At 35.3% G+C, this 16,542-nt stretch overlaps 1 protein-coding gene across 1 annotated transcript in view; it reads left to right on the top strand.

The window, feature by feature from the left end:
- ROBO2 (roundabout guidance receptor 2) overlaps positions 1-16,542 on the top strand; it is a 453,522-nt gene that overhangs the window by 330,199 nt on the left and 106,781 nt on the right. The window contains exons 7-8 of the mRNA XM_044441757.1: positions 7,512-7,636; positions 13,459-13,630. Coding sequence (XP_044297692.1) covers positions 7,512-7,636; positions 13,459-13,630 — 297 coding nt within the window. The remainder of the gene's footprint in view (positions 1-7,511; positions 7,637-13,458; positions 13,631-16,542) is intronic.

The following is a 16,542-nucleotide window of genomic DNA, read 5'->3' on the forward strand; positions in this document are numbered from 1 at the left end:
ATTTGGAAGAGGTACAATTGTTTACAACAATGTGTTAGTCTTCCAAAATTAGCAATTATTATTCTTCCAGGTATGGAAAGCATGAATAATTCAAAATTATTCCAAAATAAATATTTTCAGGAGTGAGCATCGAGGATTAGCTCAAACAAGCAAGCATTAACTCTTTAGAAAATGTCAAAACTTGCTGAGTGTCAGCAAGGAATCCAGTGGAGAGCTTTCACAACACATGCTCTTTGGCCCCTCAATTTTCTTAATTATCCTAAATGGTATGTTTTAACTCACATTTTTATCTAATAAGAATCTCTTCATAATGATACTTTCCTATTGAGAAAGGAGACAATATCTGGGATACAGTAGGTTAATGCCAATGGGCCCATTGTCCACAATGGGATATCTCACTCTTACAGCTTGTATAACTTTGTTGTCTACAGCTGACAGGATTGCTTGATGGCATACTGTTCCTTAGCTCAGAGATGATATTATTTCTTCACTTAGCATAATAAATCTGACCATTCCACAGGCATAGGTCTCTAAGCAGTCCAGCAGTGAAATTTCCAATATTTTTTTTCAGTTCCTAGAAGCAGGAGAAGGAGGAAAGATTGGTTTTCTAGTCAGAACTGCTTAGCCACCAGAATATTAAGGGGCACTTTAATATTTTAATTTCTGCTTGGGAAATCATCAGACGCTCTCTCACTAGTATTTCCATATGCCTCCACTCTCATGCACGCACAAACTTGTATTTATATACATGTAATGGTGTGTGGAAGACTAAGCTGGTCTTTAACAGAGGCAGAGACATGAGAGCCAGTGTGGTGTAGTGGTTAAGAGCATGGGACTGGGACTCAGACGATCTGGGTTCTAGTCTCCGCTCAGCCATGGAGCCAACTGGGTGACTTTGGGCCAGTCACAGACTCTCAGCCCAACCTACCTCACAGGGTTGTTGTTGTGGGGATAAGATGGAGGAGGAGATGTAAGCTGCCTTGAGCCCTTTGTAGGAAAAAGGCAGGATATAAATTGAAAAATGAATAAATAAATAAATGATATGCATACAGTGGAGTTACAAATGGTGATTGAATTAAATCATGCACTGATCAAGGAGTGAACATCTACTTCTAAAGTGGAAAAAATAGTTCAAACAACCACTCAAGTCTAGAATTAGCCTTTCTTTTTTTAACACATTCTTCTTAACACACACATATATTACAAAGAGAAAAATGGCTTGATTAACCCACAGGACATAGACCAGTCTTTTAATTCTAGTGGGCCTAACAAAGATAGAGAAAGGCAAAGATCAGGGAAGAAGGCATTTGCCTTTCATAAGAATTTGCATTTCATAACAAGTGAAAAGTAGCACAATAGAAATGGTAAAGAAGGAGCTAAGTGGCTATGTGAGCTCCCTAACTTGGGTGCTTATGAACAATTGTGGTGGGGAGAGGGAGATATAGGAGAAAGGAAAATAAAATATAAACGGTTATAATTATCTGGCTTCTGAATCCAAAGACTTCACTTCCTACTTGGCTGCAAACAGCTGAGAAAAATGCTATGAACCTGGAGGAGCCTCAGGTGTCTCCATTTTCAATTTTTTGGAACTAAAATGAAAGTCTCAGGCAAAATTATCAATAATTGTCTGCATTATATAACCTGTAAAGATACGGCCTTTGGATGTGAAATGATGGGGAATCAAACGGAGACTTAGTTGAGACTAGGAGATCCAACACCACCATAATTTGGTCAAAAATAGAATTTAGAATACTAAAAAATAGGCTTCCTTCAGTTTTAAAAAAGTGATTTAAATGGTTATATTTTTGAAGTTGCTTTTAGTTTTTTGAATGTTCTTATTTGATTACTGTTTATCCTCTCCCCTTGGGCACCCCTTTTTTAAGGACTGCCTTGGTTGACTTCACAAAGGCAGTGTGGAAATGGACAACTTTGATAACATCTTTCCAATACTCTAGGCTTTGGAAACCTTTGCAGGGCTTTAAAGAGTGAAGTAGGTAGTAGAAAGGCATTGTGCTTTACATGGAATCTGTCTTTGGACTCAGTGGTGCTTCACATGGGGTAAAACATTCTCTCTGGATACTAGGCAAACAGATTTCTTTAGTTAAATGAGGCACCATGATTGTTCAAGAGGAAAAAAACAAAGGATTCTGGCCCCAGAAATGAGATAGACACCAGAATGGAGTAGAAAATCATACAGAGACGGGGTCATGAGAAGCAAACTTCTTTTCTTATTCTTGAAGCTGAATAACCTGTATGCATGGGAAATACACAAGTAAAAGAAAGTACTGCCTGAAACCCTGGACAGTTACTGGTTTCAGAAGAAAGAGTTAAAAATAGTTGAAGACTTTGAAGTTGAACTCAAAATGGATCTAAAAAACCCAACAGTTTTTGCTCTTTGGCATTAAGCTTGTAAAGTTCCTGGTCATTTTACTGGGCTCAGTCCTAATGTGCTATTTATGGCAGAAGCTGTGCAGTACTTAAGACAAAAGATTTCACAAGGAATGCCTAAGTGGGAACAGATTATTTGACCTTTCTAAGGGATAGGAATTCATGGATAGGAAATGGATCACATTTCCCAATATTATTATCAGCTTACATTTCTATACTTTCTGTGGCTGAAGCTCTCTGGGTCATTCACAACATTTAAGTCACCCATCCAGATTTCAACCAGGCCTACCACTGTTTAACTTTCAAAATTAGGCAGGATCAGATACTTCAGGCTGTATGGTAGCTATTTTAAAGGTATCCGCATTGGTTCTTTGGTTGAGTGATGACTTGGCAATCAAGCAATGCACGTGTTTTGATAGATAGGAACAACTCCACATAAACAAATACTCTGGGACTGTCCAGGGAATATTGTCAATTCCAGCAGCTCTCCATGCTGTTGCTTCTGACACAAAACATATTTCTGATCTCATAATCTCTTCTACTGCAAATAATGGACTTTCTTCTTGGACATAGTGAGAAAAACTCTCTAATATGACTGTTATCACCATCATATTTCAGTACACATAAAACAGAAATAAAAAGAAACAAAATGTGTGCATAGTGCAAAGGAAAAAAAATGTTGCTCACCACATTCAGTAGGTTGTTTCCAGTCATCCTCATAGGTGGATGTATGTTCTCCTTCCCTGACTTGCCCTTAAAAGCCCATTCCAGTAAATTCATGATAGCCAATCAGCAACTTTATGTACAATATCATCAGTTTTGGAATATCATTTCATAATATATGGCATGAGCAATCCTGGTTGTCAATAGCATGTGAAAAAGTAATAACTCCCTATTGTTAACAACCTTCTTTTTTAGTGTAGCTAATAAAAAGATGTATTAGTTTTATTCTCAAAATGTATTGTTCACTCAATTTGTCACTAAACTTTCTTAAACTTTCTACAGTTCTGCCAACAATGATAAAAAATCTATTTAAATCTTGCACATTTATGTTAAATATCCCAAATATCCCCAAAATATCTTAAAGAATTTCACTTGAGTTACTGAACTATCATTTTACCACAATTCTCCCTTAAAGCTGAGCCTATTGCTTATTCTTTATCAATATGAGTCAACATACAACGCCATGATTCCAAAAGAAAATCTGTCACAAGATTCAGAATTACTTATGGAACTTTGACAAAGCAATCTTGCCCATGTCTTCTCAGAAATAAGTCCCCTCATGTTGCATGAGATTTACTTCCAGGTAAGCGTGTTTAGGACTACAATTTAAGTAAATATTCTTCCACCTGACAGACCTATCCATGGATATTTCAGAGTTTTATTTATTATTGCTTTTTTATCCAATGGAATTTCCAAAATAAGGATAACCAAAAATTCAGTAAAATGTAATTTTAGAAACAGGTTTCACAGGATTGCACAGTTACTGAGAAAAAGTAGTTATTAAGTTAATGAATTTGAAAGGCAAAAGATTTAAGCAATTACTCTTTAAGTCCTTGTGCAGACAATAAATTAATTACAGTTGGAAGGGACTCTCAGAACATATTTGTTTTAGATCTTGCAGCCTAAGGCACATGAGTTCTATCATGAATTAAAGATCTCATTTGATACAGCATTTCCTTTGAGGTAAACATTGTGTTAATAAATCATGAAAGTCTCAAGTGAGCTTCTAGTTTTTGAACAGTTAGCTTTCTAAAGAAATTTTAATTATCTTTCATGAAGGTTTGTTTTAGATCTAAATAAACATTCTTAATTTTGATGCTGTCATTTTGATCTTTTATGAGTTACATTCAAACATAAGGATGTTTTGTTTTGAATCAGATTACCAATCGCTTGATTCCTCTGTGAAAAAGGGAGATGAAATATTTTTAAATATATGTTTGTTTTTTAAAGTTGCTATAGTCATGTACATGTAAAACTAATTTGGCTCTTTTCTATCACAGATTTAAGGTAAACCATCAGTGCTAAATTTGTACTTTTAAAGCATCCTTCCAGTTAATGTAGGTGTTTTACACTTTTTGCTGAGCTAGCTTTTACCCATCTAATTCAAGTCCACATGCTTATGCATACAGCAAGGAATGGCTAAAGCAATTTTGCCCAGCTGATTCTTTCCAGTCCATTTGCCTGGGTATATCTTTAGTATTCCATATTATAAGTTGTACCTAGTTGATTTTTTCCATACTGGAACCACGTGGCTTTGTGCTATCTATTACTTCCTAAAAGCAGCAATAAATCTCCTTTGAAAAGTTTGAAACATTTCTTATAAGGCTGCTTTTTTTTTTCTTTTAAGAACAATCATAAGCTACAAAATAAAGATATCATTTTATGAATGTGTCCTAAAAAGTATTTATGCATGCACAAAAAGACTTCTGATGAGAGAAAGAGCATGTGTTCCAATATTACCATCTTGAGTAGCATACCAGTGTATACAAGTATTGTCTTGTTCCCTCAATTTTAATTCTTGCTGTAGAATACAATCTTCTGCTGTAAAAACAACTCTGAACATGATGTGATTAACCTTAGGGTCCCATCCCCTCATCTCAGAATCCACCTCTACTTGGCCTGTGCTTTCTATTCATGTTCAACCATCTCATTTCCATATTGGCTTACTCGCCCTCCCAAGCTGCTATTAGCATAACAGAGCTTTTTCATGACATTGATTGAAGCCAGTGCTTGCTGAACACAGTATCAAAGCATAGTTTGCAAGAAATCAAATCTAATTTACTGTGTACAGTATTTATATTGCTTTAAAAAGTGTTTCTAAGAAAAAAGTGGCCCAACATCTTAATTTTAATTGTTCTTGGTTGTTATTTCTGTTGTTTTTAATCTAATTATCTGAAAAGCATGCAATATATTTTCCTTGGTTCCTTTGGAACCATTTACTTTGACTTGCTAATGTCAATTAAGCAAATATGTTTTCTGTTTTCTTTTCTGTGACCCTCTTAATCTTGGACCGTAAGCAGAGAATGCCAACTGCCTGATAGTCAAAAAGAGTTGTTTATTGCATTGTAAATGTTTGATCCAACAGTTTTTTTAATGTGATGAATTTTTAGCTGATTAAATATGTGAAATCAAGTACAGCCAGCATTTCCTAAAGAGTTGTAGGTTCTGTGCTGATTTTTTGCTAGGAAGGTGGCATGCCTTACTTGATTGTTCCTTGCATGACTGTGTATCAGCCTTCCCCAGTCTTTATCTCCAGATGATGCACTGGACTGCAATTCCCATAATCGTAGCCATGAAGTCTAGGCTGGGGAAGGTTGGTGTACCAACCTTGATTTACCAATTCATGCATTCACATTCCAGCTACTCTTCTTTTCATTCCATGACCTTAAGTCATTCTGTGCTGAAACTGAAGAGATGAAAAAAATCAAGCTCTGAAAAAGAGGGTACCAAGTTTATTATAGATTATTTCCTCCATATCTGATAAATAATACAACTCCCACTTATTGTAACATAAAGAATGCGCAAGAGCTAAAAATCTGAAAGCATACCTCTAAGCATATCCGAACCCTACCAGAAAAAAGGACCTTTTACAGAACAAATTTCATTTTTCTTTGTTGGTTTGGTTGGTTGGTTGAATAATGTGGTTTCAGTCATTTTTTCCAATTTGTACTGCAGATTGGGCGAAATAGAAATGTAGTAAATAATTGTTGAATGACTAATAAGCATTTTATGCTTCAATAGTAAATGCACAATGCTGCTAGAGATCAAATAATATTGATCATATCAAGTAATGAATAATGCATTTACTCCTTGATTGTCTGTGCAACATTGCTCTTCAATAGGATATTGCAATTGTTATTATGTGTGATGATGTCATCTCCAAATTATGCTGACCCTATGAACAAATGCCTTCCAAAATGTCCTGTCGTTGATAATGCTGCTCAGCTCTTCTAAATTCAAGGCTGTGGCTTCCTTTACGAAGTCACTCTATCTCGTATTTGGTCTTCTGCCTTCAACTTTCCCTAACATGAGTGCTTTTGCCAGTGAATCCTTCCTTCTCATGATGTGCCTGAAATATGATAGCTTCAGTTTTGCCATTTTTGCTTCAAGGCTTGATTTGATCCAAGACCCTCCTGTTCATCTTTCATTCATTCCAGGGTGTTCCCAAAGCTCTCCTCCAGCACCATGTTACAAATGCATCTGTTAGTTGAAAAGCGCTATACAATGGATAGCAAAAATATTTCCATATTTGGGATTAACTAATGCTCCATATGCAATTCTGTTATTCTGTGGATTGGGTCTACTCTATATCCCACTCTTCCTGTCTTCCACTTTAAGTAAAACAACTCCTAAAATTAATTTCAGAACTTGTGGATGCAAAGTTTTCTTTGGTTTTGCATCTGCTTGCCTATTTCTCCTCTTATAGGTTATCTGTATAACATATATGCTCACTGGATTTGATATCCTTACTATACAACTCTACTATTTTATGATTGTATGATCTCATAGAAACTATTCTTGATGCAATCATTTATTTGAAATAAGATTTCATTTTGCGTTGAGATTTGATCAATACAAGTTTGTGTCCCTGGGCATTGATTAAATCATAGGGCAAAAAGAAAACTTAATGCTAACAAAAGATTATATGAAGTTTCCTTTTTGCACAGTGTTTAATCACTATGCTCATGTGCATAAATAACTTGAAAAAGAAAAGGACATAAGCTGAAAAATGCAACAGATGTATTTGGGCAGCATTCTGAACTAATTTGAAAATCAAGAAGAGAGTAATGGCTGATTACTAACTCATCAGTGCTACCTGTAAGCACTATTGGGTAATTCGTGCCCTCAAATCCTAAGGGGAAAATGGATGGGCATATATGCAACCTTATTTAAACCATGTAGAGATGTTGGCATAATGTCTGAACTTGCTTTCAAAACTTGCATTCCTTGTTCTGTTATTCAACCATGGGGTACTTTTCTGTGATTTCTCTTAGTGTTTCAAAGATGATTTTCTCTGAAATGGAAAAGTACTATAATAACACTTTTCACTTTTAAATGCTTCATATAACTGCTAATAATGTTCATTTCTTAATGTCTTATTTTCACTTCTCACATCATAGCTCCTCCACAGTTTGTGGTAAGGCCACGTGATCAGATTGTCACCCAGGGCCGAACAGTGACATTTCCATGTGAAACCAAAGGGAATCCCCAGCCAGCTGTGTTTTGGCAAAAAGAAGGCAGCCAAGTGAGTATTATAAAGGTTCATTCTATATTCCCTCCACTTCTCTTCTTCTATGTTGCATCGTATTAACTTAGAGAACTAGTGTGGGGTTGTGGATTGTGAATCCAGAGATCTAAGTTCTATTCTCTAGGAGGAGAAATTTGTAAAAGGCACCTAGTCTTCCCTGTCAAATAAAGAAAGAGAGGGTATTAATAGAGTATAATTTAATATAATAAAATGATAAATTAGATAAGTACATACAAATACAAATGTTCCTGTACTAAGAACAGTGACCTTTTCTACATCAGTCATATATTATATGCTTGTCAATGCATACCTCAAGTTGTTTATGGGCTCTTTATTACTATTATTCTTATTACATTACATTTATCTCCCACTCATTTCCTCTTGAGTAAATTATGACAGTTGACATAGTCCTGTTTCACTTCATTTTAGCCTCGTAGCAACACCCCTGTGACGTAAGTTAGGTTATACTGAGAAGGAATGCACTGAGCCAAAGTCAGCCATTGAGCTTCATGGATGATTAACACTAGAAACTAGATCTCCTAGGTTCAACATTGTAAACCACCATGCCACACTGGTGCTTTAGATGACATTGTAGCCCTCTAATTTCAATTCTGTTTTTAAGAGCATTTTCTCAGTCTCCACTCTCCCAGTATGTGGAAAAAATAGAGTATTATTTTGAAAACAAAATAAAATGTATTTTCTTAGTTGTGCTATTGCATTGTTCCATTATATTATAGCATGTCCTAGTGGCTATATGCCAGGAAAGCAGGAAAGGAAAAGCTTTTTTGCAGGGGTGGTGGAGTTTAGCTCTCAGTTCAGATAAGCAAATGAAAAGCCTTGTGTAGAATGCTCAGTATTTTAAAAAGCTGACATATTCACTGGTGATACAGGAAGGTAGCAGTAGACATACCTTCTACTTTGTAAGCCACCCCGAGGCTTCGGCAAGGGGCGGCATAGAAATGTAATAATAATAATAATAATAATAATAATAATAATAATACCTGCCTTCAGAAGTTTCTGCTTTGTTTATAAGTACAGCTTTTTCAAAGGATGGGGGATGATAAGCAAAAACTTGAGAAATAGAATCTTGATGGCATTTACAGGAAAGGTAACACAGAGAAAGATCATCATTAACCTAGGAATGCATACCCAGGATCCAAAGAACTATGAAATTAATTCCATGAGCTCAAGTTTGTTTTGTACTTGTTTTATCTTCCAGATCATAAACTGATTTCAAAACCAAAGGCAGCTGTTCAACTAGCACAGGTTCAGCGTTTGGAAAAAAAACAAAAACAATGACAATGACAATGTGTTTTTTGAACTTTTGTTCATGAAAGTAAAATAGCATAATTCAGAGCAGAACTGAAGCCAAAATATTTCCTGAGACATATTAAGAGGAAACCTATGCTCAGAGAGCTCTTAGGCATAAATAAGTTACCTGTATAGATCAGCATATAAGATACCCTTGAAACCAAAAATAGTAAAGCAAAAATTGGGGATCGCTTATACACCGACATGTGACAAACATGAGAAAAACAGCCCAAAATATTGTCTTACGTGCAAGTCACCTTATATGCCAGTCTGTATGGTATACTGCTAGAATACTGTCATTCACATTTTCTTGCGGGAGAAAAAGTAATAGCTCCACATAAAGAAAGTAATCTATTCTTCTGAAGATTCTGACAAGAAATGATCATTATAGATTGTAATGCCAAAATGTCAGTGGTATGCATTCATGGCTCTTCATCTGCAATGACTTCTCTGTATGGTGTTAGATGAGATAGGAAAAGTATGGAGCCAAACGTCTCCTCATGGATGAGAATCAACCATTGCCTCACCCTTTTGAAGCTATATGGCCTTTGTCATTCCAATTTCCTTTGTCAGTGATCTTCAGGATGTTCTATAATCCACAGTTGTTATTCTTGGAACTTGTATGACTACTTCTTAGTCTCTATTTTCATGTATTAAATATTAGTATTACATTGCATTTATATCCTGCCTTTCTTCTTCTTGCAAGGAACTCGAGGTGACTTCCTCCTCCTCTCCATTTTAAACTCACAACAGCACCCCTGTGAGGTAGATTAGGTCAAAGGCAGTGACTGGCCCAAAGTCACCCAGTGAACTTCTTGGCTGAATGAGTGCTATAAGCCAGATCTCCTGAATCCCAGTACAACACTCTTACCCAGTACCCCACACAGCTAAATGTGGGAGCAAATAAATATGATAGCAAATTCCTAGTGCCACTTTCCTGATATGAATATGATAGCAAATGGATATGATAGCAAATTCCTAATGCCGAGTGCCACTTTCCTGGCACTTCCTAAACCTTCTGAAATATATTTTGAAGGATGGTGAAAAAGATGAGAATTGCCTCCCCTCCCTCATTATGCCAGTACAAGTGCTACTCTGGATTAGAAGACTTCTGTGGATGATGTCCCTTCTCCACTGAAGGCAGAACCTGGATCCAAGCTAGTGACCTCTGAGGTCCAAATTTTTGAACACTAGAGTAAATCAGATGGCGCGACACAAACTTGTCAACTCAGAATCAGCGTCCAGTTTGGGGTTTTAAACAGCTAGCACTTAAACAAATTCAAGAGCATAGATTCAATGTGATTTACATTGACAAGACCTATTGTAGCAGTAATCTCTTTGGATGTTTACATTAATTATGAATCAGCCCACTAGACTGTATCTCACACAGTAAAATAATTTCAATGCATTATTTTAAGAACAAGTTGGTACACACAGGAGTATTTCTTCCTACACAATGTATATGCAGGATTGTGACAGTGTTTCATCATAAGCTTATAACAATAAGGATAGTGAGATTTGAAGCTTTTTAAAGTCCCTTGCCTAAGCATAGTTCAGAAGTATTCTTGAGCGTGTTTTTTTCCTGCTCTAAATCTAAATTGCTAGTAATTATCTGATTGTTCAAATATTTGCTCAGATTTTTGTATGCTCATATCAGGAGTTATATCTATCGATATTATTTGATATTTTGAACATTTAGGTATCCCAAATTATTCAATTTCCCAGCATAGGAATTTGGTTATTATTCCCAGGATACCCAAATTTAACCCAGCACAGGAACAGATTTTCAAGAATCATTTGCACACTCATATAATTTGATTTCCAAAAAAATGCCAGTTGGATTAGACATATACTTTGTTACCTCTGTCTATTTTATTGAACAAAACAAACATATTTGGGCTAACATTCAAAACAATTAGTTTGCATGTTATATAGTTGGGTTTACTACAGGAGAAAAATGCTTCAAGGAGAAAATATAACTCCATTTTTGAAATGAAAATAAGAACAAACATTTAAAAAACCTTCTTGTAAAAGTGACTTAATAACATGGTAATGTTTATGTAAAGTGGGCTTATAGTGTCACACTTGAATCTAATAAAGTGGACATCCATCATGTTGTAATAAAGAGAAGAGCTTCTAATTAAAGTAGGACATCATTTGCAGGATTAAAGTCATTTAGTGTAATTGAAAAGTGTTAATACCCTATTTTATCCTCTTCCATTGGTATTACTTCAAGGGTAAAACATTTTAAGGTGAAAATGTGTCTTGTGTCTTTAATTGAATGTTATTACCTACTGATTGTAACATGTTGAGGCTGTTTAATTACAAACCTGCAGAATTAATTACAATATTGAGACTCAGATCCCAAAGGGTTAGAATGTTCTCTCTTTTTTGGCAAATAAATGTAACATAAAAATTGATACCTCAGTTGTTTATAATCAAACCTTGAAATGTAACTCAATGTGATTCATTATACCCACATGTTTTTTCTTAATTGAGCTGCACTGAAGCAACAGAGGTTAACCAGGTTAATGTTTCCATCCTAATATGAAATTTTCCAGCCTTTGTAGTGAGACATTGACCTATTAAATATTTTTAAAAGTGCAATCAAAATATTTCATCATCAAAATCAAGAGCATAATATGTTAGCCTTGCCTAAATTTGTATGTGGCAAGTACTCATTTTTTTCTTTCTCTCCCAGTAAGTCTTTCCTTCCTTATGAAGAAACCCAGTTCTTTTTTATAAAGCTTCTATGGCAGTGTTTAGTTCAGCTACTTAAGTTAGCTTTCTGTTATAAATTATGAGGCATCCTTCACTTCCAACCTGTTCCTCAATCCTGTCTTACTAAGTACAGCCAGCTGGAAGGGAGGAGAAGAGTTCCCCCTAGATTATTCCTAGTGCCAGTTTATGCATCAGCAGCTGGTCCTTTGTATTTAGTAGCCATTTCACAAAAGCTCACAGTCAACTCCTCAGAAATACACCAATGATGTAAGAGAATACATGTAATTCTTTGAACCTTCTATTCTCCTATGTTGGAGAAATTTCAGCATAGTGTAAGTATAGCTCTGCTAGAGTAAACAGATTCAAACCAAGGATGAAAATTATAAAATGCCTGCTTCGGCTCCAGTTATTCCTAGTTTTCTTCAATAAATAACATACTTTAGTTAAGGTGCATAGTTCTCTGAAAATGTGTTACATGTTCTGCCCTGTTGTTTTAGCTGTGCCTCATAAACACTTTGCTCTAGTCACTTTTGTTGCCCTTTTCTGTACTTTTTTCCAACTCAATAAGACCATTTTTTCAGGTAATATGACTGTATCAGAACACAATTGTAGCTGTATAAGGAAATATTCCATTCCTAATTATGCCTAGCATGGTGTTTGTGTCTTCGTAGCATCTTACTCATAGCACTGGGCTAACACTTTTCATTTAGCTGTCCAAGTTGCCTTTCTTTCTCAGTCACTGCTACTTCTGATCCCACCAGCACATACTTGAACTTGGGATTTTTCGCCCAGTTTGCATTACCCTGCACTTGCTTATGTTGTCCCATAGAAACTGTATTTAATATGTGCAAAATTAACTGAAGGTTGGTATCCTGAATAATCTTCTTTGCCAAGTGCTAAGGGTAGTTCTTTAAATTCACAAGTGGAAAATGTAAATGTAGTATTAGAATATGTATCCCATGTTTTTCTGCAAGAAGCTCAAGGAGGCATACATAGCTCTTTCATATTAGCCTTATGAGGTAGGTTAGACTGAGAGAGAATGACTTGCACAAAGTGACATGATGAGTGTGATGAGAAGTAGGTGCCTAGCCTTACAACCTTTTACATTCAGTAATTGCTTTTCTGTGTGAAGCCTCAAGATTTATATGTTATTTCTACATGTGGTCCTGTGTAAAATGCTGCAAATTTCAGTAAAATGTCTCAATCATGTTAACCACAGTTCTGTACTTTATCAGTGGTGAAAAATGTTTTTCACTAAAAGTTTGTGTCTCTGTACAGATGTGCTGATTTATGGTGCAATCCTATACAATCTTACCTGGAATAAGTCCTATTACTATTGATAGTATGACTAATTATATTTCTATCCCACCCTTTTTCCTTTCAAGGAACTCAAGGTGGCTTACATAATTGTCCACTTCCTCTCAATCATATTCTCACAATAACCCTGTGAAGTATATTTGGCTAAGAGTTCATGAATGGTCCAAAGTCACCTAGTGAGCTCCATTAGTGGACACTAAAACCTTAGATCTCCTGACACCCATTCCCATACACTTAACATCTGTAATAGCTCTCTATAGTCCCATAGAACTCAGCAGGACTTATTTCTGAGTAGATTTGCATAGGACTGCACTGTACACGGCAAATTCCTTTTAAAGAGTTAACCAACCTTTCTTTAACATTATATTATTTGTGCATATTCTTGCAATGACTATTACTTTTGCCTTAACTTACAGATTCACCAGGGTCTCACAACTTTTGCACTGATGGGATTTGCATTTTATTTGCAGAATCTTCTTTTTCCAAACCAGCCTCTCCAGCCCAATGCCAGGTATTCTGTGTCACCAACAGGAGACCTTACTATTACCAATATCCAGAGATCTGATGCAGGCTACTACATCTGCCAAGCACTCACTGTTGCTGGAAGCATTTTAGCAAAGGCTCAGTTGGAAGTTACAGATGGTAAGAAATAAGATTTATGCTGTGTTCTGTATATATCACAAAATAATTTGGGGCTACTAAGTGTGTGCATCTGTAATGGAAAAATACACTCTATGGAATATATTTTATACCCCTAGCTGTTTATAGATTAAATGGACATTAGCTTATCCCTCACCCAATTCACCTTCATCTTATTTTGATCTTTATTAAAAAAAATATACTCTACCTTTGAATATAATTCCCAGGACAGCACACAACATTTAAATTAAAATAAAACAAATTTTAAAGTATATAAATATACTAAAATAGTAAAATCACTGGGAGTAGCACAAAGACAACAAGTCTTAGCTAGGATGGAAACAAAAAGACTTAAAAGGCTAGAGATATTAATAAAAGTCAAAATACAAATAGGGAAATGAATTCAGTGTACTGTAGGTTCCATGCACAGAGAGCATTCCACAATCAGGGCACCGACACTGTAAAGGCTTTTTTCCCCGATAGCCAGTTACTTCATTTGAATCTGTTGCAGATTCTCTAACATCCTTATCTGTGGCTCATAAAGGTACCTTCCTTTTCTCTTTGCTACACATGTAGCAGGCATAAGATTCATTAAGGCCTAGATATTAAAGTAAAATCAAAGCTGTCATACTGAAGTTAATTGGGTATCTGAATTTTAACAGATAAATTTTAACTGTTGTTTCTTTATGCACTATATAATTGAAACACAGAGATATGGATTCATAAGTTTACCCAGTGCCACATTAGCACTGGTCGCTTATCTTTGCTGTTCCCAAGGCACCTCAAGTATTTTATATATGGATTGCTTTTCAAGGGGGCTTTAACAAGGATATAATGTGCACTATGGAATGAAGAAAGTAAATGGAAGTAGGCCAGAACTTTCACTAGTAAGGTGATTATGTTCCATGAACTTTTTGTTTTAAAAAAGAAATCACTGATATGAATAATCTCTATGAGTCTCCGCAACTTTAATATAAGATTAAAGCACACTCTTATACAGGAATATACTTAGCAAAAATCTCCAAAATATTCAGAGGTAATAATAAAGCAAACCTTATCAGTAGCAATCATTTCAACTTGCAATCATTGTATCTTTGCCACCACTCCTCGAAAAAAAGCCTTGTGGAAAAAACTCTCCTTTAGTCTCATTTCATCCATATCTCCTCTAAATGTTGTTACTGCTAGTATAATAATTATCTTTATGTATTTTGGACTGTTAGTAGCACCCCAAATAATGAAAATAATGCTTAGTGATTCATTGCACTCTAAGACTTTAATACTCTCAGTCTTAACTGATATTAAATACCTCCCTACAGACTTTGATTAATTTTTACTATTAAAACCATGTGCTACATACAGATCTGCCTTTCCATGTCCCTTAGAGATCCAAAAGGTTCATGAAAATGTTTTTAAAGGCTAATTCTGAATAATCTGGCTTTGCACACACACATATTCATAATGAATGACAGGTAAAGAGGTTGAGCACTATGTTCTAAATATGGGTTTGATTCGTTTCCTTTGTTTTCCCAAAAAGATGATGTTATTTTTATGACAAAGAAAGGTAATTCCTTTCTTATTCTGTATCTTTACACTTGTGCTGCTAGTTCCTGGAGATTAAAGCCTAACCTTCATCCAGTGACCTCTCTAAGTCTTGCCTTTCCTTCATTCTTGAAGAGAAAATGATGCATTTTCATACAATGCAAATTTACATGTAGATTAAAAGAACATTTAAAATTAATGGAAGAGCTGTATTTTCTTAAAATCTGTCTGCAGGGCTGTCTGGTTCAGTGCCATGGCAGTGATTGGAATAAATAGAGCACACAAATATTGGCCAAGAGGACATTGAGCTGTTAATGTTTGCACCTGCTGGTGCTGAAAAGATTTACTGCAACAGGAGCCGAAAGGAGCAAGTCAGGTTCAAGGATATCAATGATGAGAAATTCTTCTTTCAGACAGTCAAGGCTTATGGTCTATCCTATTCGCTAGCATTTCTTTGAACATAAGAAAAATAATGACCTCTCCTTCATTTCCTTCCATATCTTCAAGTAGTCATTTGTAATATTAAATGATGTACCTGCAACAAAGAGAAACTCATATCCAATTTCTTACACTCTTCATTATTAAGTTTATTTTCCATTCTTTCTTCAAAGAATTCATGGCAGCACATGTGGGGCTGCCTCCTTTTATGCCTAATATAAATATGATATTTTCGATGACATTAATAGGAAAGGGCACTTTCTGAAAGGGATGTCTAGCTTCTTAGTGGGAATAAAATACTGAGATGTGAGATTGCTAGTGGTAGTCATATTTTAAATTACTATCTTTATGGTGTTTGACTGGTAATTCTAGGGCATTTTTGGTAGCCCAGAATGTTTTCTCTTTGCTTAATGATTTAATAATAGGAGCAACTTATCATTTTCATTTTGCACAATTTTGTAGAGCAATTTAAGTCCAGTCAGAATGGCAGAGAATGCAAAAGTATAACATGAACAGAAAAAAAGTATTTAATTATACCAGATCTAGCTGTGTTTTAACGTGTTTCATATTTTGCATTTTTTAGTTTCTGTTGGAAATATTTTTAACTTATGTGTTAATATGAGAAGAGAATACTAGCTGTGATATAATCTGCTGAATTAAGTGATAATTTTCCTGATTATGGATTGTGGCAACAGCTTTCAATATATTTGGAATTCTACTTTCTGGAAAAAAACCACAAAATGAGCCACCATACGTTTTCACTCTTTCTTTCTTCTGGAAAAAAATAAAATATTTAAAAATTAAGAAAGCCTCAGCGATTTTCTTCAAAAGAAAACTAGGCATGCATCTCAGTCTTATACAGATGCATTATGCAAATATAGTAGAAGCCTCAAAATATACCTGTCAGCATGAATTTAATATAGAAAATTCATAATTAA

The sequence above is a fragment of the Varanus komodoensis genome, unplaced genomic scaffold (genome assembly GCF_004798865.1).
Source record: "Varanus komodoensis strain SLA01 unplaced genomic scaffold, ASM479886v1 scaffold4, whole genome shotgun sequence".
In the NCBI taxonomy this organism is placed as follows: domain Eukaryota; kingdom Metazoa; phylum Chordata; class Lepidosauria; order Squamata; family Varanidae; genus Varanus; species Varanus komodoensis.